Source organism: Canis lupus, chromosome X (genome assembly GCF_003254725.2).
Source record: "Canis lupus dingo isolate Sandy chromosome X, ASM325472v2, whole genome shotgun sequence".
Taxonomy (NCBI): Eukaryota; Metazoa; Chordata; class Mammalia; order Carnivora; family Canidae; genus Canis; species Canis lupus.
In genome coordinates, this window is record NC_064281.1 from 49,325,101 (window position 1) to 49,346,421 (window position 21,321).

Genomic DNA, 21,321 nt, shown 5'->3' on the forward strand with positions numbered 1-21,321 from the left:
AACACATCATCAGACATATGGAGGGCATGACTTGGATAAAAAACTGGTTTCCCATACTTTTAGTTTCAGGTCTGGCTTCTGTTTCCCCAATGGATGACCCCACCCCCTCACAGCCTTTTTGCTTTTTCCATCTCCCTTCAAGGGCAAACTCAACAACCATGGGTCACAGGTATGCTGCTGTGGAACAAACCACAAAAATGCACTTTTGTGATGGGGAAGGGTCCTTCTTGAACCCAGTTTATTAGCATTCAGCAAAAGAAATATATGTTGTTACAAATAGGCAGTGCATCAAGATATCCAGGTGTCAATGAGAGCTAGGATTGGAGAAGTCACAATCCAGACAATTACGTGATATCTCAGGGATAAGGAAAGGGAAACTAGGGCACATCCAGGGATCATGCTCCCCATTTTACACTGGGAGAGAAAAACTCTTACACTTGGGGTGGGTATGTACTGCAGTTACCAATTTCTTCCCTCTGTCCTCCAGCCATTTTATTTAATGTGACTTAAATATACATTCCTGGTTTCTTCTCCACTCCGCTCCCATCTACAGCAGGGAAAATAAGCACCAATAGTAACAGGAATAGTAAATCCCTGCCTCTTGGGATGCCTGGGTAGTTCAGTGGTTGAGCGGCTCAGGGAATGATCCCGGGACCCCAGGGTCCCGGGTTCGAGTCCCACATTGGGCTTCCCGCATGGAGCCTGCTTCTCCTCTCTCTGCCTGTGTCTCTGCCTCTCTGTGTATCTTTCATGAATAAATAAAATATTTTTAAAACTCCCTCCCTCAGTAGGCCAACCCTCACACATACACATGCCATGTGGATTTTCTTCTTTGGAGTGACTGTAGGATAGAAAAGTGGGAATCAGACCAGCAATCCATTACCCTCATAATCACTGTTCCCCCAGTGAACTGGAGCAGGACAGGGGAGGAGGAATGGTGGTAGGGAGATAGATACCCCCAAAGCAGCAAGAGGGGTCAAGGAGTTCTCCAACATCTCTTCTGGGCAAATGTCACAATCAACTGAGCTATTTGGAAAGCTTCACACAAGGGTTTCCCCAATGAGGTGGTTGAAGCATCACCATCGGTCTCCTCGGCTTCTTAGGGAGAAAGGGCATGATAGAAACTCCATGTACTCCCCACTGGGTGGAGAATGTCCCCAAAATGCTCCTTTGGAGAAATTCAGTATGACAGCACAACATAGGGACTTATTTCAAAATGAAAGCATAAAACATAAAAATAACAGAAAGAGAGACAGAGAGAGAGACAGAGACAGAGAGATGGGTTCTTCCAGAAAGTCTACATGTAGGGAAGGCGTAGGGCTCGATAGAAAAAATAAAGCCATAAAACAACATCTATCTACCAGGTTCTCCATGCCTGAGTCACCTGGCATTTGTCATAGTACCTGGGAATCTTTTGTTATCCCTATCATGGAGGGAGGGGATGGACACATTGAGGTGAGGAGACGGGAAAGAGGGCCCTAGGCAGTTGAGATACCAGCCCTCTGCACAAGCAGCAGCAATTTCTGTGTCATCTTTGTTTTGTTTAAAACTGTAAACAGCACCACTTAAAAATAAAATATATCAGAAAAGAACAATTGATACATTGTTTTCCATGAATATAAAATGCAAACAATACAAAAATAGATAATTGACTTTTGAGATATATATATATATGTATGTGTGTGTATATATATATATATGTATATATATATATATATATATATATATATATATATATAAAACAACTTATATGCAACATACACATGGGTAAACTTGAAGTCTCCCTGCTAAATCCCCCATGCCTCCCTCTAGCAATTGGGCCCAGGAGCTAAGTGTGAGTGGGGTGGTAGTACTGACAAGGGTGGGAAAGTTGCTGACAACAGGATGAGAGGAACACACTCTGGGTGTAGGAAGCTACTTCCCTGCTTGATACAGCACTAAGGAAGGAGAGAGACTAGTGTTGACCAAAGCTTTTGGCCCAGGAGGCTCATGGACAGGTGCTCAAGATGGGTGCCCCATGGCAGGGCTTTCTTGAAGGTGTTAAAACACTAAGAAACTGGTAGCCCTGAAAGAAGCCTGCTATTTGGACTTCTCTATCCAGTCACTGGTTCCCCAAGGATTGGCCTCATCTGAGAATTCTCAGGTCAGAGCTGTCTGACACTAGATTAGCCTGATGGGTAGCAAGATGATGGCAAACACCTCCTCTCAAGTCATCTTTCCTTAAATCACAACCACAAGCATGATCCCAGGACTTTACAATGCAGACATGTTGTTCATCTGGACACAGCCTAAGATATGTGGGCTTGACATCAATACCTTTAGTAGTCCAGGGCATACCTGGTGTCAGCCAAGCAAGCACTGGCTATCTTTGGGGAGAGGCCTGGTTGGTTCTCCCATTGTCAATCTGTGCTGCCATCACACGTTCCCAGCTAGATCTTCCTTCCTCTTCTAGGCTGCAGCTGGGATTTGAACGTGAACTATTTGGATATAGAGTAAGACTCAAAGGAGCCTGCTTCTGCAGCCATGTACCCTGATTATACCACTTCTGGTGGTGAGAATCCTGTCCCTGGGCTGGCAAGGACATTGAAATGGCTTGCAGGCAGCAATGTACAAACCATGACATGTTGCTCAGTTCTAGGCCCTACTCCTTCGGAAGCCCAACAGAGTGTATCAGTACAATGGCTGTTCCCCTCAGGGGCAGCACCTCTCTTATTTCTCTCTTTTCAATGAGAGAAGCCCTCTGCCCTTGGCCAAAGGCTGACCACCTACTTTTTCTCTTCTTAGATAGGCTGGAGGCCCAGCAGGCTCTGGAGGCTGGTGATGGCTCTACTACCTGCTGTGGCTGGCACAGTCCACATACAGATAGGAGTTGAACTGCCCTGAAGGCCAAGCAGAGAGAAAGGAGGCAAGTAGTGGGATTTCCCCTGTTGTAAAGGCATTTGGTGTTTACTTCCTGCCAAACAGCCAGGCCTATTTCAGCCCCACCCTCCCAGGGCAGCTTTGATAAGAGGCCAGACAGTTGGAATTTGGGCACTTCTCTCCTAATGCTGTGCTTGGGGTGAGGGCCTTCCTTGTGCTCTTTCTCCAAATCCATGATTTATGTATTTCTTCACAATGCAAACAGCCTGGAGAGTTGGACTAGGCCCCTTGAGCAGTGGTGTTAAGTATAAACTCATTTGGTACTTCCAGTGGGTAAAGCTTTTATCAGAGGTTTGCTTTTTGTGGGAAGAAGCACTACCAACCCTAATCTGAGAAATGGTGATAAAAACCAGCACAAATACATTTCCTGGCCAAGGGGAAGTTTGCCATAAATTTTGCTCCCTTGACTCAGAGGCCAACATTCTGTTCACAAGAGCCCAGTTGCCCTCCTCTCTTAACAGGCATAGAGATAAGTGGGGTAAGGGACAGGGGTAGGGAGGCAAGCATTATAATTTAGGTCAACACATCCAGGCAAAAAATGTCTCATATTCTATTTCCAAAAAAGAAATTAAAAATAATTTTTCTCTTCTTGATTAATGAGAGGTTGAGTCTGGTTAGATTAAACTGTTGCAATGTCTTCCTGACAGCAACTCTTCCTCACCAGTATTTCCCAGCTAGTTTAACATGAAAACTGTGGATGCAGAAGAGTGCACCATTCACTCCATAAAGGGCATGGAGTGAATGCAAATCAGAATCCTGTAGCTTGGTAGAGTGAGGGCAGGTCATAGTCTTTCCTCTTAAGAAGGCCAGTCCTTTGAGGATGCTAAGGACTTGGCTAATTAGAAATGAAAGCTCTTTAGAGAGACCAGAATAGCAGCCTAGATGCTTTTGGTATCCTGTTTCTTGAGAGTGCTAGCCTGGTGTCTCTGGAGCCTCTTTACAGCATCCAAATGAAGGGGTGGGCAAAGGTTGAGGAACTTTTTCTCTTCTAAGAAGCTGGGTTACCTTGAGCTCTGCAATGTTGAAAATTCTCTCCTGCCAGCAGGGACAAATGGATCTCCTTTTCCTATCCTTCCCTTGCAAGCTGCAAGAACCCTGACACCCTATAGCCAAGCCTAATTTAGGCCACTTCTCTTCCTGTATCTCAGTTAAAACAATATTTTCCTTGTGAAGAAATTATTAAAATTTCCTTTGGAGTAAAAAAAAATTCAAGTGACTGCAACTCAGGCATCACAAGCCAAGAAAAGAAGGAAAAAAAATCCCATCACTCCACAACTCAAGACTTATGGTAGTATCTACAATAGAGCCCTAATTTGTCTTATGTTTGTAACTGAATGAATTTGATTATTCCATTAAGTGGATAGCATTTTTGTCTTTAACCTAAGCTATGGCAGACCAGATTAAAAGGCCCCCATCTGGTTACAATGACAAAGTCCACAGCAATAGGCAGTGAAACACATGCTACTTGATCCTCTCTAAGGGCAGCTAGCTGGGGTGAATAGATTATAATCATCTGATGTAATGGTGAAAGCTATGCCAAGACTGAAGGAAGTGGGGGTGGGGAGGATCTGTACCATTATTTCACATTGTTAACAGCAAACAAGCCCCCTGTCCTCAAGTAGAAAGCAGTGCAGACCTGGCTGCTCATCAGTGGTTCATCATTCACTGTGTGTGTGTGTGGGGGGGGGGGGTGGCAGGGGTACTAAGCCTGTGTCAAGGATGCATGCTATATATATAATCACTAACTGGGCAACTGGAATAGGCACAAAAGTATAGCATCCCAAAAAACCCTACGTGGGTAACAAGAAACCCCAAAAGGAAAAGCTGGAGCACAGAGCAAGAGCAGCCTCCTAGGGCAGATGTACTCAAGCTGAATGTGACCACAGATTGGCAGAAGAGGGAAGTGGGAAAACAAAGGCAAAAACTCATTGGAGCTTTCCTTGGCCAAAAGGATTTTCAAGTTAAATAGCAACCCCCACCACCCACCCCTCTGCCCAACCCCTGTTCCCCATTCACATGCTCAGGCCCCATGCCCCCACTCCAGAATAGATAATGACTACTCAGCTAGCTTTCCATTCACAGCAGTGGAGTAGCTGGTGGGAAGGGGGAGAGAGGCACCTTGCTCAGCCATCTCCTTTGATAGGTCAAGGCTGGAAACCTTACAGTGAATGGGTTGAGGTTGTTGGGGCTCAGGCTGGACCCTGGGCAGCTGAGGGATGCCATGAGTGATGCCCACAGGCTTGGCCTGGGACAGAGGACTGGAGCTGAAGCCTCCAGAACTGGAAAAGCAATTGGGCTCATCAATAGGCAGCAGCATATCTTGAGGCCTGGCCCTCACACTCTGAAAGGCCTGTGGCTGCAGGTTATAACAAGAGACCATAGGCAGGGGTAGGTACGAAGGCCGAGATAGCTGAGGCCTGGATATCCCAGGTACCCTTGGCTCTGGCCCTGGTACTGACAACAACATTGACATGGCCACAGGAGGTATGCAACAGGCTGTCTGCTCATATGGAGACTGGCTAGAAGACCCATCCAACTGGCTGGGACTTATCCAGGCAGGACCTGGCCCCACTGGGAGAGGACAGGGAGCCCAGGCAGACCAGTCGTAGGCCCCTGGTGGTTCAGTATAAAGGGACAAAGGACTGTCTCGACCCCATTCTTCCTCTTCTTCTTCTTCATTTGAATCTTCCTGCTGAGCCTGAAGCTCATCAGACACTATGTATCCCTGGGCAGGGCGGGAATTGGAAAGCTCCAGCTCCAAGGTCTCTGCAGTGTCCAGGGAGCGACTCCTCCTGTTGAGGGCCATAGCAGCAGGTGGAGGTCGAGGGTGCATGCCAGGCAGTCCCAAATAGCGAGGGAGACTGCTCACACCCCAGGGAAGACCTTGGTAGAATCGGCTGTGGTAGTTGTTGAATGTATGTTTCTGGTAGTAGCCCAACTCAAAAGCTTCCAAGGAGGCTGCAAGGTCTTCATTGTGGAACTCAGGATGCTCTTCACACTTGCCTTCCCCCTCCCGTTCCACATCAGCGATGTCAAAAGTCACCATAGGGGGCAGTTCAGGAAGGTTTTGAGCGAAGGATGAGTCAGAATCAGAGCTGCAGGACATGCTGGAGAAGAGGTTCCCGCTGCTGGTAAACTCCACAAGGGCCTGTGAGAAGCTCACTGTGGCATTCCCTTCCTTTTCAGCCTCCTCTTCCTCTGGCTCCTCAGAGGGTGAATAAGTAGGGTAGGCCCTCCTGGGAGATCCTCCAAAGTTTGCTTCTTGCATGTCTGGCTCAAACATAGCATCACTTTGGAAGAGCTGCATCAGACAGGTACTTTGATCTTTCTTGGAGCAGATTCCCTCAAAACGCTTCTCCAGAGGACGGAAGTCCCTCCAGTCTGGCTCACTGCTTGCAGTGGCAGGGAAAGCTGAGGTGGTTGCCCGATGAGATGTCTGAGAGGCCCCTGATGCCCCTGCTACCAGGCCCATCACTGATGATGGGCCTAAGGGCCTCATATGATATTCTATGATGGGCTTCTCCTGCCAGGCCTGAACCTCTCGGACTTGAGCCTCTTGAGCATGGGCCTCCCGGACCTGGGCTTCCCTGGCATAGGCCTCTCGGGCTTGGGCCTCTCTGACATGAGCTTCTCGGACATGGGTCTCTCTGGCATGAGTTTCTTGGGTATAGGCCTCCCTGGTGTGAATCTCTTGGGCACATGCCTCCTGGGCCTCTCGGGCCTCAAGCTGCTCTCGCCGAAGCTCCCAACACAACAACTGTTTCTGGATAGTCACTAGCCGTTCTTCCTCTGTCTCCATTGCCCCAGGTGGCCTAGAGGAAGAAAAGAGCTCAAAGTTCAAGAAGGGGTCAAATATCTCAGAGCTGTGACCATGGAGGTCATAAAGACAGTCATCCACAGGTGGGGAGGTCTCAAGACTATCATCTGGCTCATAGAACTCATACAGGGCATCTCCACTGTAACTGTCTCGGGGAAGGCAATCCCTGCGGATAAGCCCCAAGGCCTCACCTGAATCATCCTCAAATCCAGGTGTTGTGGAGTCATAATAACCCTCATCACTATTGGGGGCAGACTCTTGCTGGTCACTCTGAGGAGTCAAAAGTTCCCCAGGAGCTAAGCCAGGATAAGATCGAACTGAGTCAAGGAGCATGTAGCCATGGTGGCCTGGGGATGTGATGGGATGGTAGCTCAAATTCAGATTAGACTTCGGATACATCTGGGCACTTGCCCAGAGATATTCTAAGTCATAATCTTCTTCCTCCTTGACATCCTCTTCTTCCTCCTCTAATTCCACCTCATCTTCCTCCTCTTCCTCCTCCTCATCATCTGGCAAGGCCATCTCCTCTCCACCTCCTTGGTAGGTCACCAGGCAGGAACTTCGCTTGGTCCCATCTCGATTGGCCCTCTGGCCTCCAGAAGCCATGCTGTCTGTCATACTGTCCATGTCTTGCTCTGCTATGATATCACCACAACCTGTCAGTGAGTCAAAACTTTTCAGGGATGTGACATCCCCAAACAAGAGGCTCAGCTGGTCCCCAACAGGGCCATTTGGTGGATTTACCTCTTCTGACACCACTTTCTCCCCTGTTTCTGGACTATGGGGCTCTTCTGGGCCGCTAGCTTCTAAGGTAGGCTTGGGTTGCATAAGTGCTGAAGCACAGGCCTCCACAGATTTTTCTGGATCTTTACAGGCTGTCTTCTCAATGACAGCTGGAAAAGGCTCTGGTACTAAAGAAAGTTTTGACCCAGGAGCATCTTGAGGTTTGGCATTTTCCTTTCTGGGGGCTTGGAGGATATCCTCAGTATGGTGCAGAATGACTGAGCTCACATATTCATGAGGCCTAGCTCTAGCCCCTTCAGGCCCCTTGGCCCTTAACTCACTTTTTTCAGCCCCAGAGACCTTGCTTTTCCGGTGACGGCGGATACTGCTAAAAAAACCTTTCAGGCCTTTCTTTGGCTTGGACAGAGAAAGAGCCTTCTCAGCCTCAGCTTTCTCTGTGGCTCCAGCCACAGATGTCTTGCATCTGGAGTCTGTCTCCAAAACCCCATGGGCACTCTGGGAACTGGGAAGTTGGCAGGATGATTCAGGCAAAGGTAAGGCAAAGCTGGTTCCTTCACTAAAAATGTCTTTAGGGCCATGGGCTGCTTCAGTCAGGCCATCATGAGTCTTGCTCTTGCTAAGACCCTTCCTGGAGATGCTTTTCCCAGAACCTTTGCTTCGCCCCCCTCCAAAGAAACTAGGCAGGGTACAGATGCCCTTCTTGCCACCAAAAAGTTTCATGGCAGTTTTCCTTAGCCTACCTGGGCCAGATGAGGGTGGTTCTGACACTGGCCCTTCTGTTATCTCAGCTGCCTTGTTCTTAGCTCCTTTCTCTGCCCCTTGGTCCTGAGTGTCCATAGAGGCTGATGCTCCTTTGGCCTGAGAAGCTTCATCCTTTCCAGTCTCCATGGTGATGGAGACAACTCAGGTATGTTCAGCTGAAAAAGCAGCCTTCTGGCTTCCAAGCACTGTTATAACATCATCAGTCAGGAAGCATCCCAGTTGGGTCTAGAGAAGATGAGAGAAACAAAGATAGAAAGAGTATACTGGTAAGCAAGCATCTAGGCTGGGTTTGTTTTCACAGATGTCTGTTATTTCAGGCTTGAGTGGAACCAGAAAGAAAATAAATGAAGGGAAAACCTTAATGCATTCCATATGATTGGCTTGCTGGGCCAGCCTCCTCTGGGACCCATGGCAACAAAGTCCTACATTGAACAATAGGCAGCCATCACCCAGCCGCTCATGGGGTTCACTCCCTTCAGGCCACCCTAGGCTCAGGAGAACACTGGGCAGGGAACTGTAGATGTGGGAAATGCCCAGTTGTGCTGACCACAAGAGGAATTATCAAAGGGGGTAGAGTAGGGGGAGGCAAGAAAAGTAGCAGGGAGGTCAGCTCCAATGACAGAATTTTTGAAAACCTGGCAAAATGGCCCATTGAGTCCTCACTGGGCTCTGCAAGACCCAGGCCATTAGTCTGGTTTCTCACTGACATTTTTCCTGGGGCTATATAGAAATGTAGACCTGAAGTTTCACCTCTTTCCCACAGGATCCCTAGATTGCCTATATGCCCATGCTCAGACCTTCAGAAGCCCAGAATAGGAGCCTCATAAATCCACATTCCAGAGCTACAATCCAGGATCTGCTAAAAGCACATTGTGGCCTTGGGGCAAGGCACTCTCCAAACTTCAATATCCTTGGCCTAAGAGGCCTGGCAATACTTCCCCCGCATAGTGGTTATGTGAAGGGTAGGTCTAGGTCAGATTCTCTATTGACTGTCCTGCTAGGAAAAAAATTTTAATGTGGCTCTTGGCAACTGGAGCCCTCATGTTCCACTTTAGAATCATGAGGCCAACTATTTCTTCTCCACTCCTCTCATTATTTTGGCCCCCATATAGCTCCCTATCTAGAAAGGGAACTCCTTGAAGGCAAAACTCCTCGTGATTCATATTCCTGGCCTATAAGTTAGGATCTCAGTGCTACTCATAAATAAGCCTGGTATAAGGCACACCCTTCTGGTCTAGGCTCCCAATCCTCCAAACATCCAAATGCCACAGAGATGTAATAAAAATGACTATCCACCATCCACCTCAACTCATGTCCTTCATCCTAAGTCTTATGTTTTCATTCTAGTGACTATAGCTGGTTGACAGATGGATCAGTGACCAGTCTGCTAAAACCCTACGACCTATTCCTGGAAAGTTCCTCATCACTGTGTCCCCTCTCTGTAGGGTAGCCACCAGCAGACAGGCAGCTAGGGTAAAGAAGGGAGGCAAAACAACTGCTGGGACCCAGAAAGAGACAGGCAAGCCCTGTTGGTGTCCCTGGAGTAGTTTGCCAGCTCATCAACCCTATAATTGGTTGCAAGAGTATTAAGACTCACATATTCACCTGCAGTGGAAGATTACGGACCAGCACTGGGGATGGAGAGAGACCAGCAGCTACCTACCCCTGACCTCATTGGAGGCTCTGATCCTGTCCTGCAAACATTAATTTTGTGTCTTGTGCCTTGGCTTGACACTTGAATCATCAGTGTGACCAGGCTTCCATCAGGACCATTCTGCATAACTGAATATTAAACTTGGAGCAAGGTAATGGCTGGTTATCCAGAAAATAAAAGAGAAAAAATATCATCTGATCCTTTCTCTGCAGAGATCTGCAATGTCATTTGCTCAGGTTAGGTTTTTATTTTTTCTGGATGACTTATTTTTACATGATATTGTTCTAGCTCAGCTCCCTCTCCCCTACCAAGAGTTAGCCCTATAGAAGTGCCCCCCTGCCCCCTCCCAAAATAGACAATCATATACACAACCATTTAGAGTTCTCTCCTCATGGATGAGATGAGAGCAGGGGCCCTATCATCTATCTGAATTCCCCACTTTACAAAGCACAGATGTTTTTACTTCAGCTCTGAAAATTTTGACAGTGTTGTCATTTATGGTGCTAGACATGGGAGAGATGGGACAGCAGTAGTGGAATTATGAAATTGTATTCCTCTCTGTGGAATTTGTGAAATAAACATCTCCTGAATATTTGGTAAGTGATAGACATTGAGCTCAGTTCTACAAAGTAGACCAAGAAGGGGAAACCCCTAACTAATGCTTTTGTGGGAGTGCCTAGGCTAATAGGGACAGGGTCCTAAATATAGGATACACAACATAACACAAGCCTTAATACATTGCTTAAGATGCATGGTAGAGTATTATACTTCATACCTTGTTATCATATCCCAGGATAAATTTGAAAAGCAAAGATAACCCCTGGGTTCAGAAAAGCTACTTTGAGAAGGCATTCACTCTGAACCTTGTCAGACAGGAGTTAGTAGAAATGGCAATGATTTATGGGAGGGGATGAGTGAGACTAGTAAATATGGCTGGGCATCAAGAAAGACCAATGGCCAAGTGGAAAACCTCATGGGCCTAAACATCCTTGTGGATAGAAAGCTGAATTTCCCTGCTAGGTTTGGGGATGGAGTTATGAAGGGAGGGATTATGCAAATTGAATTTAAAAATATTTTACTTATTTATTCATGAGAGACACATAGAGAGAGTCAGAGAGAGAAGCAGGCTCCCTGCAGGAAGTCTGATGCAGCACTGGATCCCAAGACCCCGAGATCATGACCTGAGCCAAAGGCAGACACTTAACCACTGAGCCACCCAGGTATCCCTGGCAAATTGAATCTTAAAGAGGGTTGCTTTTCAGAACCTTGATGCCCTGGCTGGAGGGCAGTTCCTATTGGCCTTCTCTTACCCTTGCTCCTGTGCGCCATTGGGGTAAAAAGCCAGCCTACTACTTCCTACATTGTCCCCTTCCCTGCCACAGGAATCTGCAGTGTGTGTGGAAGGAACCATGAGCTGCAGAGCTGGGTTCCAGGCTATGCCAGGGGACCTTGAATAGGCCAAGACACCCTTCTTAGGCTTGAGCACTTATGAAATGGAGATCACTAGAGTGGTGGTATGAGACTTAGATGGGATAATGGATACCAAACATACTTTATAAACTGTAAAGTGCAGTGTAAATGAGAAAGATTGATATTGCTATTATTATTACCACATTCCAAGTCAGATCTCAGTTTCTTATGAAGTAGTAGACCATGTGTAAAAGGCCATTTATTTGGGAAAGGCATTCACTGTGAGGAGCCCAGGGGACCAGCTGCCTTGGCCATGCTGAGGAGGAGCCAAATGTGAGGGGATTTTAAAAACAGGAGTGTGCATTTATACAAAGTCTTTTGATAAGGGCAATTTTAAAAGCCTTCTACATGTGTGTGGTGGGAGTGGGTGAACTAGGCAGCGGTATCTCTGAGACTGGGATTCTGTCTCCACAACTTCAGGGCCCCCTCCTAAGTAGGACCAGGGTCATCTCTGCTGGCAAGGACCAGCTTTGAAACTATGCTGTCTCCCATTTCCCTAACTTGTCCTTCCCAGGGCCATGTACCTCCCCACAGCCACCCATAATGTCTATGCCTATGCCCCCCACCCAAAGATAGAATAGGAGGTGGCAGGAATCACCCATAGCTGGCATCCCCCTAGCCCAGCCCTACCTAGTTACCTCTGGCCCAGATCCCTTCTCCATACTCCTTGCTACCCTACCTAGTCCCAGTGCTGTCCTTCCCCAATGGGCTATGTGCCTTTATTTGGAGCCACAGAATTGACTGGCCAGGGGAGTGAGGTGGGGCAGAAGGCAAAGGGGCCAGCAAGGGACAGACTCTGCAACCCTTCCAGGTTGTAGCTCACTTCCCTCATGGTTCCTGCCAAGAAAGTGGTACTGCCAAATGCAGAGCCCCTCAACCCTTAGGTTTCTCAACCTATATGACTAAGGGCTACTCTGTGGTCCCTGCAGGGGCTGTTTATTACAGCTGCTGCTATCATGGCAGGGAGTGGGATATGGCCATCTCTGCTCCAAGGACCAGCCTCAGGCCATGCTGGGACCAGTAGAAGGCTGACTACTAGGGCAGAGCTTGTTTCTCCTCCCTTCTTCTCAAAACAGAAGCAGAAGAATAGCCACAAACTTGCCCCAGGTACCCTTCTTAGTGAGTAGGAAACAGCTGCAGCCTGAGCCTTACATATTTTGCTCCCAGCTCAATTTCCTGGGGCTAGCTCAGGCAACTTAGAGTTCAGGGAAGAAGTGTGTGGATTCATGCAGTAGCTCCAGAGGCATGACCTCAACCAGTCATAGTTCCCTAGACCTCTACCAAGTAATTTTCCTGGGGGCAAGCCTACTCTGGACCCATCTTGTCCTTGTGTATGGTGGGGGTGGGGAGGTGGTAACTAAGGAAGCAGTGGTGAGGATAGGGACACCTCCCCCCCAATACACACAAGAGTCAGCCATTTCTGCACTAGAATAGGCTCTGCCTACCTGGGGGGAATCTAGCAAGTTCTTTCAGTTTCCTCAACTGGAAAATGAGGCTATTTTAAGAGTGTCTACCTCTTAAACTACTGTAAGGAACAAAACCAATGTATATCTGTATACCAAATAAAATTCATTATATAGTAGAGGCTCAAAAGCATAGCAACTAATTTTTAAAACATTTTCTTCCAATTATAGTTGGCCAATTTTCCAGCAGCATAACTGCTTGGTTTTTGTAAGTCACCAAAACTCCTTGGGCCTCAGTTGCCCCAAATGGTAAATGAAGGTGACTATGTAGTTATCTCACAGGAGGCTTTAGATGTTCTTTTAGCCAACCTTTGTTTTGATATTCAGGGACCTCCAGTTGAGCACTTGCCTCCAGTTGCCTCCAGTCAGCCTCCAGTCAGCTACTGCTAAAGGTATCAACATGGAAAGAAATGCAAATCAACAGGCAGCCTTCACCCAATGGGACACATAACCAGTTTACAAAGAACTCCCCCACTCCCTCACCACCACCCCCATTTGCCCTTCCCAACAATCCATTAAACAGTCCTGGTGTGATATGGTAACTCCTTGTCACAGAAAAGGAAACTTTCTAGGCTTGGGAAAAGACTTAACTAAGTTCATCCAGTGGGATGGTGACAGAGCCACACCAGCCCTCAGGCTTCTGGAGTTTCCATTGCAATGCCATTTTGCTGCACAGGGCTAATCCCAATCCAAATCCAAGAAGAAAGACTGAGAGCAAGGACTGAACAGGTTTTCCTCACACCTGAAAGCCATCATCTCCCCTTCTCCTTACACCCGTGTCCCAGCTCAGCTGAGCTTTCTCTGAATCATTTCCAGTCCTTGCTTGGCTACCACTGTTTTGGCCCCACCTAGTACATTCCAGAATGCCTGCTGACTTCAGAATCCAAGGGCTGCCAACCCAAAACTGTGGCTGCTCTCCTCATCAGCAACTCCACCACAACCACTCTCAAACTGTGGCACATATGCCTTTATTCTCCTTTTCCTTGGGAGATAAGTTTGAGGGGCCAAAAAAAGGGTCAAAGAGAAACCTGCCACTGGGGACAAAGATGAGAATTTGAGCTACTGCTTAAAGGAAATAACTTATGAGATGATCTGGACCTTGAACCACCCATTTCTGAAGCCCACAGCCAAGGTACACTCTCAAAACCATTTGTTCAGGGCCTGAAGGAAAGGCTACCTGTCTTCACACACTTTCGTGTAGAGACTGCAGGCAGGGGTAACACAAGCAACCTCTGCAACCACCTCTCCCCTAACTTGCAGCCTTACCATTAAGGAGCACATCCTCTCAAGGGAGTATCCCATAACCTCTAGATGTAGCACAGACCCCCAAAATGAGCCCTCTTGCCTTGGCTCCCATTTGCCCACCACCAGCCCCTCAAATAAGTTAGCATACATAGCCAAGGGCAATTCATTCTGGCAGGCCTCAGACTGTCTGTTCATCTCTCTCAAAGGGATCCTTCTTAATCTTATAGTCACTATACCTAATACAGAGCAGGATTTCAAATAACGTTGGTTCAATTGAAATCTAATTCAGCTAGAGTTTGTCAGTCCAGAACTAAAATGCTAACTTCACCCCTTACAAGTGGTAGGGTTTGAGAAATTGGCCTAACCTCTCTGAGACTTAAACACCTTATCTAGAAAATGAAGAAAATGCTACCTATCGTGCAGGATTGCTGTAAGAATCAGAGATTATAAATCAATAGGGTAGTTACTTAAGCAGATATTCAATAAAAGACCCTTGTGCTAGGGCCTCTTGCAGCCGCCTTCTCCACTCTAGCTCCTCAGCTGCCAGCCCATGTCCTCTGAGGTTGACACAAGTCTCTTAGCTGAGTTCCCTCTGCTTCTTCCCTGCCACAACTCTAAAATCCCACCTTTCCCTCCCCATATTCATCTTCTTCACACTCTTGCCAGATTCATTTTTACAACCCTGATTTCAATGCAGCACTCCTCTACTTACCAAATTATTCCACACTGCCTATAGGATCAGAGTCAAACCCCTTTTCCTGACCTTCAGGACTCACTCACATTGCATGCCTCCTGCTGTTTTCCTAGCCACACTTCTCTACTCTTTAGCCCTCAACACATAGGGACTTCTATAGTCTGGAAGGTATGGTCACCAGGACATCATTTCTTCCTAGAAATTGGCTTTCCTGGTAAGCCTTCTTGATGCTCCACCTTCTCCTCAGGCTGTTGAGATTCCCTGCCCAGCTTGCCTGGAATGATGGGGGCTCTAGGAGCCAAGCCATCTATTTGCTACTCCCTTCTCAGGGTCCCAAACTTCCTAGAGAGGAATATATCTGAGGTGGGTGCCTTGCCTGCATAGTAAGGCTTCTATGTCAGCACTAACCCAGCAAGAGTGGCATCAAAGACAGGTACCACCTCCCCCCACCAAGTTGAGATGAAGAATAAGAGGAGCTAACTCCAAGGAAACAGATGTGACAAGGTAGCCAATTAAAGCCTGAAGAGGAACAGCTGGGCCAAATGAACAATGGAGACCCTGAACTTACCCATGTATCCACTGCCCTGTATGTAATATACTCTATATGAGAGACCAGGTAAGGAAATTGAGGCTTGGGAGGGGATCAGAATCAGTGTACTCAGAGGAAGAAATCTTGAATTGAGGGCCAGGATCTTTGTGCTCCTTTGTAAACTTGAGCAAATCCCTTCCCTATTCATGGCCTCAGTTTCCATATCTAGAAATGGGAGATTGAGCTAGGAGTCTGCTTGCCCCAGATTGTGTGCGAAGCCAGGAGAAGGATAGTCCTGTGCCCAGTTTTCCAGTGGCTGCAGAAAGAGGAGCCATGGTTGGGGCATGTGATTTTGGGGGTCCTAGGCTTCAGTGGAAGGCCTACATGCCTAGCCAATAGGGCTCAGTCCACCACTGTACTACAGCCCAGCCTCACTTCTCATGCCTCCCTCCACTGAACCCCACCAAACATTTTACTTTTTCAAAAAGCACTAGGCCTGGCCTGCAAATATTCCCCATATGTCCAGAGGGGAAGGGTATCATAACTGGGCCAGCCCAGCCTCTCTCCACTGAGTACCCCCAAGCAGGGAGGACTGACGAGTGCTGGATGGAGAAGTTGAGTTAGTATCTGCTTGGAAGCCTAGCAGGGAAAAAATCCTGTAGGAGATGAAAGCACTGAAGGTTCTGCAACGAGAACTGCAGATCAAAAAGTCCCAAATGCCCCTGTAACACCAGTATATCTCTACCTGTGCTGCCACCAAGACTCCTCATATTATTTTCTTCATTGTCTATATTATCCCCTAATCCCAAAAGGGGAGGTGTGGGGAAGCAATGCACCCTCACTCAGACGGCACCTACACCTCCTCAGTGGCTCTGGTTTCCCTAACTTTATTCCTAGAGATAGACTTACACATGCACAGGTTTGAACAATAAGACCAAGGAGAGGAGGTGAAAAGCTCTGACTATCTAATTCAGAGAACAGAAGTTGGGAGTAGGAAAGACAGTTTAATGCCCATGAAATCTCCAATGGTTTGTTAAGCAGGAGCAATGATGGCCAGCTGCCCCCAACTTCATCCCCCAACTCTCTCTCTCTCTCTCTCTCTCTCTCACACACACACACACACACACACACACACACACACACACGCTCACATGCACGCAAGCATGCACACACAGTTTATGTATGGCATGAAAGGCTCAGATTAGCCCTAAGAAGTTCCTGGCAGTGTGAGATGTGTGGCTGAGGAATGAGTGACACAAGGAGGAAATGCCTCCTCTGGAGCCTTTACATTTATCACTTAGTTTATTTGCCTGGACTGATTCAAGGCAGGGGAACTGATGGAATAACACAGGACATGCCTTCTTCTAGCCTAGAGTAGCCTATCTGTGAGGGAGCTGGAAGCCCCTCTGCCGTGGCAGCCTATCCCTAAATGCTGTGTGGCCTTAAGGAAGTCCCTGTTGCTTTCCAGGATCAGAATTTCCATCTCATAAGCACAGGAGTCCAAACTGGTACTCCCTGAAGGTCTGTCCATTTGGAAGGATGGAGATCATCAGAGGCCTGCGAGATATTTAGCCTCCACCATATTGGTATGCAGGCTCTAGGCACCCTCCTTCAACTTCATCCCCTGCAAAGCTTAAGGGAAGCCAACATGGCACAAGTTCCTCCAGAGAAAGCTGCCCTTTGGTTCTATGTCCAGATTCAAAGATGACCTCTTACAGTTCCGACTTACAGCATGCTTTCAATCTCTAAGACCTCTTTCTAAAATCCCGTATTATGGCATATTTGTATATACACATAGAAGTATCAAAACCTCCCAATTTTCCATTCTTCAATGGCCCTTTCTTCCATTCTCCCAAGATCAAGATGCCCATTCCACAGCCTGACATTTGGGAATACCCATCACTGGGCACCAATCTCCTCTCTACCTTAAATGCAACAATCTCAACCTGAAGTCACATCTTTCAGCTTGGTTACCAGCCACACCCTCACATTCCTAATTTTGCTTATACTACTACCCTATACCTAGCCAAATCCCTCTAATTTCTGGAAGCTTCCAGGGTGATCTCTCTGCATATACAGATTTCTTCTCTCTCTCCACAGTAGTTTGCCTCTAGGCTCATGAATCAGCAACCAAAGATATGTGTAGTCTGGGGTCTAGGCAGTATAGATCTTGAGCTTGCTGTTGAAGGGAGACATGATTTATTTTGTTCTTATAGTTGCAACCCATCACCCTTCTCCATTCTCATTAGGTATACTCAATAAATATCTGAGCCTTGAGTATCATTTCTCTAATCACTTTCATATGGATCAGGACAAGTGTAACTTGGAGAAGATCTTCTTGAAATATCCACAAGGACAGCAAGTCCTTCTGGAGCATTCATGAATTGTTATGCATTGCTAGGCTTTGAGGGGGTTGTGGCTGAGTTCAAGGTTTCATTTACCCTTCTGTGGGTAAATGATCCATGATATCATGAAGACAAAGTAGAGGCAGGGAGACCTAATTATAGTTTGTCTCCTATTATAATTTAGGCTCCTAAGTGGCCAAAGGATGCAGGCAAGCCTGGAGGAGTTCTGAGAAAGAAGAGGTCATTACGGGTTGCAAGAGACAGGCGGAAAAGATACGCAGGAGAAGTTGGGCCCAGAGCTAAGGCCTGAGAGGGAAAAGCATTTGGGCAGTGGTTTGGGTGTAAGGAGGGGAGTTATATATGGAAGAAATAGGTGGCTGTTGGTTTGAGGCAGGGCAGAAAAGCAGGTCTAGCCCTGAGTTGCAGCCCTAGCTGCAGAGGGTTGGTTTCTGTTAGTGTCTGGTCAAAGTGGCAAGAAGTGACTATTGTGCATTATCTGCAGTCCTGGCTGGGTCACAAAGGTCCCCAGCTAGCCTTCCCCCAGGTGAGGGATTTACTCCTCTCAAATACCCAGTTTTTGCAGCCCACAGGGTTCGCCACCTCAGAGACTGGTTAAAGGTCCAAGAGCCTGCCAGCCGCTTGGTCACTTTGTCTCTCCTGTTCTTGGGAAGGCCTAGAGTGTATTGCCAGAAGAAAACCATGGGACAGTGACTGAGAGGTGGATGAGGATGAATGTGAGAAGCTGTAATGGCCGGGAGAGGGCTCTGCTAAAATGCCCTCAGGTGGGGCAGGGAGTCTAATAGCACAGTACCCTCCACCTAGCCCATATCCATGCCTGTGCAGCAGGCCAGCAGAGTGACAGAGGTAAATGTTTGTGTGCAGGAGGAGACTCCCCTTGACCATGTGGGCCATGACAAGATGAGCCTGACCAAACCGAGGCCAGCTCTGTGGGGCTAGTTCAGCTGCTACCTGGGCACCTGGACTGTGGATCACATGGAGGCCACAGCCTGTCTTTGCCAGGGAGCCTAGGCAAAGTCCTGCAGTCAGGTGGTCACCTGTGTCAGAGGTGTCAGCGGTAGACAATGACAGCAGCTCAGCAGGCTGGGTATTTTAAGTAACTGCGAAGTTGGAGGGTTTGGCTGTCTCTCTACCTCTCTCACACAGACACAAACAGTGTGTTCTCTACTACAATAATTGCTCCTTCGGCCTCTGGCACAGAAATCCCCCCACCAACACGATGCTTATCACTATTTTTAAATGAGGGGCAGAAGAGAAAAAAGCGGCCTGTGTTCTCCAAGGGGAGAAGAGGCGGGTTGAGAGGGGACAAAGCGGCCTTGCAGATCTAACCCAAGGACTAGCTTGAGCTGCAGCCCCAGCCTAAGGTCCAGCAAGAACTCCGTTGCCAGTCTGCCTTTCCGCGGGGGCGGGCGCAAGATGTGCCTGGAGGCCCAGGAGCAGGGGGTGAGGCTGGTTGGGGCCCACAAGGCCGAGGTTCCTAAGTGGACAGCCCACAGGCCCAACTGAGCTTTCTGGGAGAGAAGGCCGACAGTGTGGATAGCCCAATCCACGCCAAAGCTAGTATCCATTGGGCCCAGGCCAGCGCGCTGGCTCCATCCCACAGAGTGGAGAAGCAGGCAGGGGATGTGCAGGGGAGAAGGGGCGGCAGCTGGGCCTCTGGGGTGAGCAATACCCACGTAACACAGCTGTTGCAGCTAATGTGCTACAACAAAGCTGCGGAGCTCCGGAGCTCCCGGCCTACAAATGCACCGCTGGGGGTGCTGGCTGGCGGCTCCCCCCCCTGGGCCCCTGCGGTAGCACGTGTGGGCCCCATCCCCGCCTGCCCCGAGAGCCTGGAGGAATGGCCCAGGCTAGCCTGCTAGCCTACCCGCCCTCTACGCCCTCTCTAGCCGCGGTCGCCCGCTCCCAGAGGACTTTGCTTTTCCCCTCACCAGCCAGTCCTCAAAGCTGGTTCCCCGGGAGAACGGAGAGCGGCCCGAACGCCCACTGGCCCAGCTCTTGGAGCCGCTCTTCAGGGTGCCAGAGCGGAGCACGCGGGACTGCACCGGACTGCTGGCAGGCGGAGGCTCCCGGCTGCGCGCAACGCTTACCCGGCCGAGTCTGGTTTCCAGCCCGGTTATTGTCTGCTGCGCCGCACTGGCCCAGGCTGGAGCCTAGGCTGCTGTGGCTGAGATCACCGCCACTGCTGCTCCCGCCGCCGCCACCGCGGTTCCAGTCACCTCCTGCACTGGCTCCCCTTCCCCAGGCTTGGGGGAGCTCCCCCATACCCCCTCCCCAACGACTCCACAGACACAGGGTGGGGCGTCCGCGCCCTGATTGGCAGACGTGTGGCCCAATCGCCACTGTAGGAAGGCGTGTCCTGACCCGCCCACTGTTTTCCTTGGTGCCTTTTCCTTTAAATGCAAATAAGCACGGGCGTGGTGTGGGCAGAAGGCGGAGAGGGTGAAGAACCCCTTGCTGGGACTCCCTATTCCCGCCCCCACACTTGGCGGGTCTGGGCTTGGCTACCCAGCGAGCTCGCTGTGCCGGTCCCGCCCAGATGGGGCTCGCTGGAACCCTGGAGTTCGGTTTCGGTTTTGCATTAAGCTCCCATTTCCGTGGACTCTGTGCAATCGTTCTGAGGCGACCTGACCGCCACCCGGCAGTTTATTCTTCTAGAAGGAGAGGCCGGGCGGAGAAGCTGGAGAACCTGGGGGACTGCGAAGACCCTTGACACCTCACCAGGCCCAACCTTAGGTGGCACCCGCCCTCAGGCCACTCAGAGGGGGGACTCACCTGCCAGGAAATCTAATTGTAGCGTCCATGCCCCAGCTTCTTTGGCTTCTCAGGCACACCAAGAGCCCATCGAGGTCAGTTTGCACCTAAGGGCCTGCTGTTGCTCAGAAAAGGGAAGGCACTTTTCTGAGATCACCTAGCCTGCCAGCGACGGGGCAGATTTGGGATTCAGAACCCCAGGCTCCTGTCCTACACTGCTTTCAGTTTTCTCTGGAGAGACCTGTTCCTGTAGTTTGACCCTCACCCAAATTTCCCATCTTTCATGCAACAAGAGGGGATCTCCAAGGACTCTAGAGGGGTCCTCAACCTTTTCATGGTAAGCCAGGCTTTGTACATTTCCCTGTCCCTGAAAAGTCTACAAATTGAGGGAAAAATCTTGTGTGGGCCCAGATTGGAGGTCAAGGCTGAGGGTGGAGTGAGGAAGCCTGTACCAGCCCAGCTGGCTTCTGTGTTTGGGATGTGGCAGGTGGCCAGCCTGAGCTTGGGTCTTAACCAGCCTGAGGGCAGTAGGGGGCTGCCAAGGACTAGTGAGATGAGGCAATAAGGAATCCAGTTCTACCACTAGCTCAAGAATATCCAGAAAGCCCTACCCTAAAACTCTGAATATCTGAAAAGGGTGAGGGGATTAAAGTTGGAGAGAGAGAAGGGATTAGAGAACAATGCCTACTATTTTTGCATTGCAGCAGGAGTGTTCTCTGCTACTCTAGAGGGTCCTGTATGCCTTGAAAAGATCTAACTGCTAGAGTGGAAAGAGGAGGACTGTTGCCTCTGCATGTGTGGAATACAGGAACTTCCATGGCTGTTAGGGCTGGGATCTGGCTCCAGCTCTACCTCAGATTTGCTGTATCACGTTGGCCAGTCCATTTTCCTCTCTGGGACAGTTTAT

At 48.8% G+C, this 21,321-nt stretch overlaps 1 protein-coding gene across 1 annotated transcript; it reads right to left on the reverse strand.

Moving 5' to 3' along the window:
* Window positions 1-203: 203 nt before the first annotated feature.
* AMER1 (APC membrane recruitment protein 1) lies at window positions 204-19,963 on the reverse strand. Its single transcript, XM_025436103.3, has 2 exons — window positions 19,751-19,963; window positions 204-8,467 (listed from the first exon to the last, which is right to left on the reverse strand). Exon 2 carries the CDS (start codon window positions 8,366-8,368, stop codon window positions 4,976-4,978), a length of 3,393 nt encoding a protein of 1,130 aa, XP_025291888.1. The 5' UTR covers window positions 8,369-8,467; window positions 19,751-19,963; the 3' UTR covers window positions 204-4,975.
* Between the last annotated feature and the right edge of the window lie 1,358 nt (window positions 19,964-21,321).

Coding starts and splice junctions, on each gene's coding strand:
- AMER1 (XM_025436103.3), bottom strand. CDS start 8,368: ATGGAGACTGGAAAGGATGAAGCTTCTCAGGCCAAAGGAGCATCAGCC.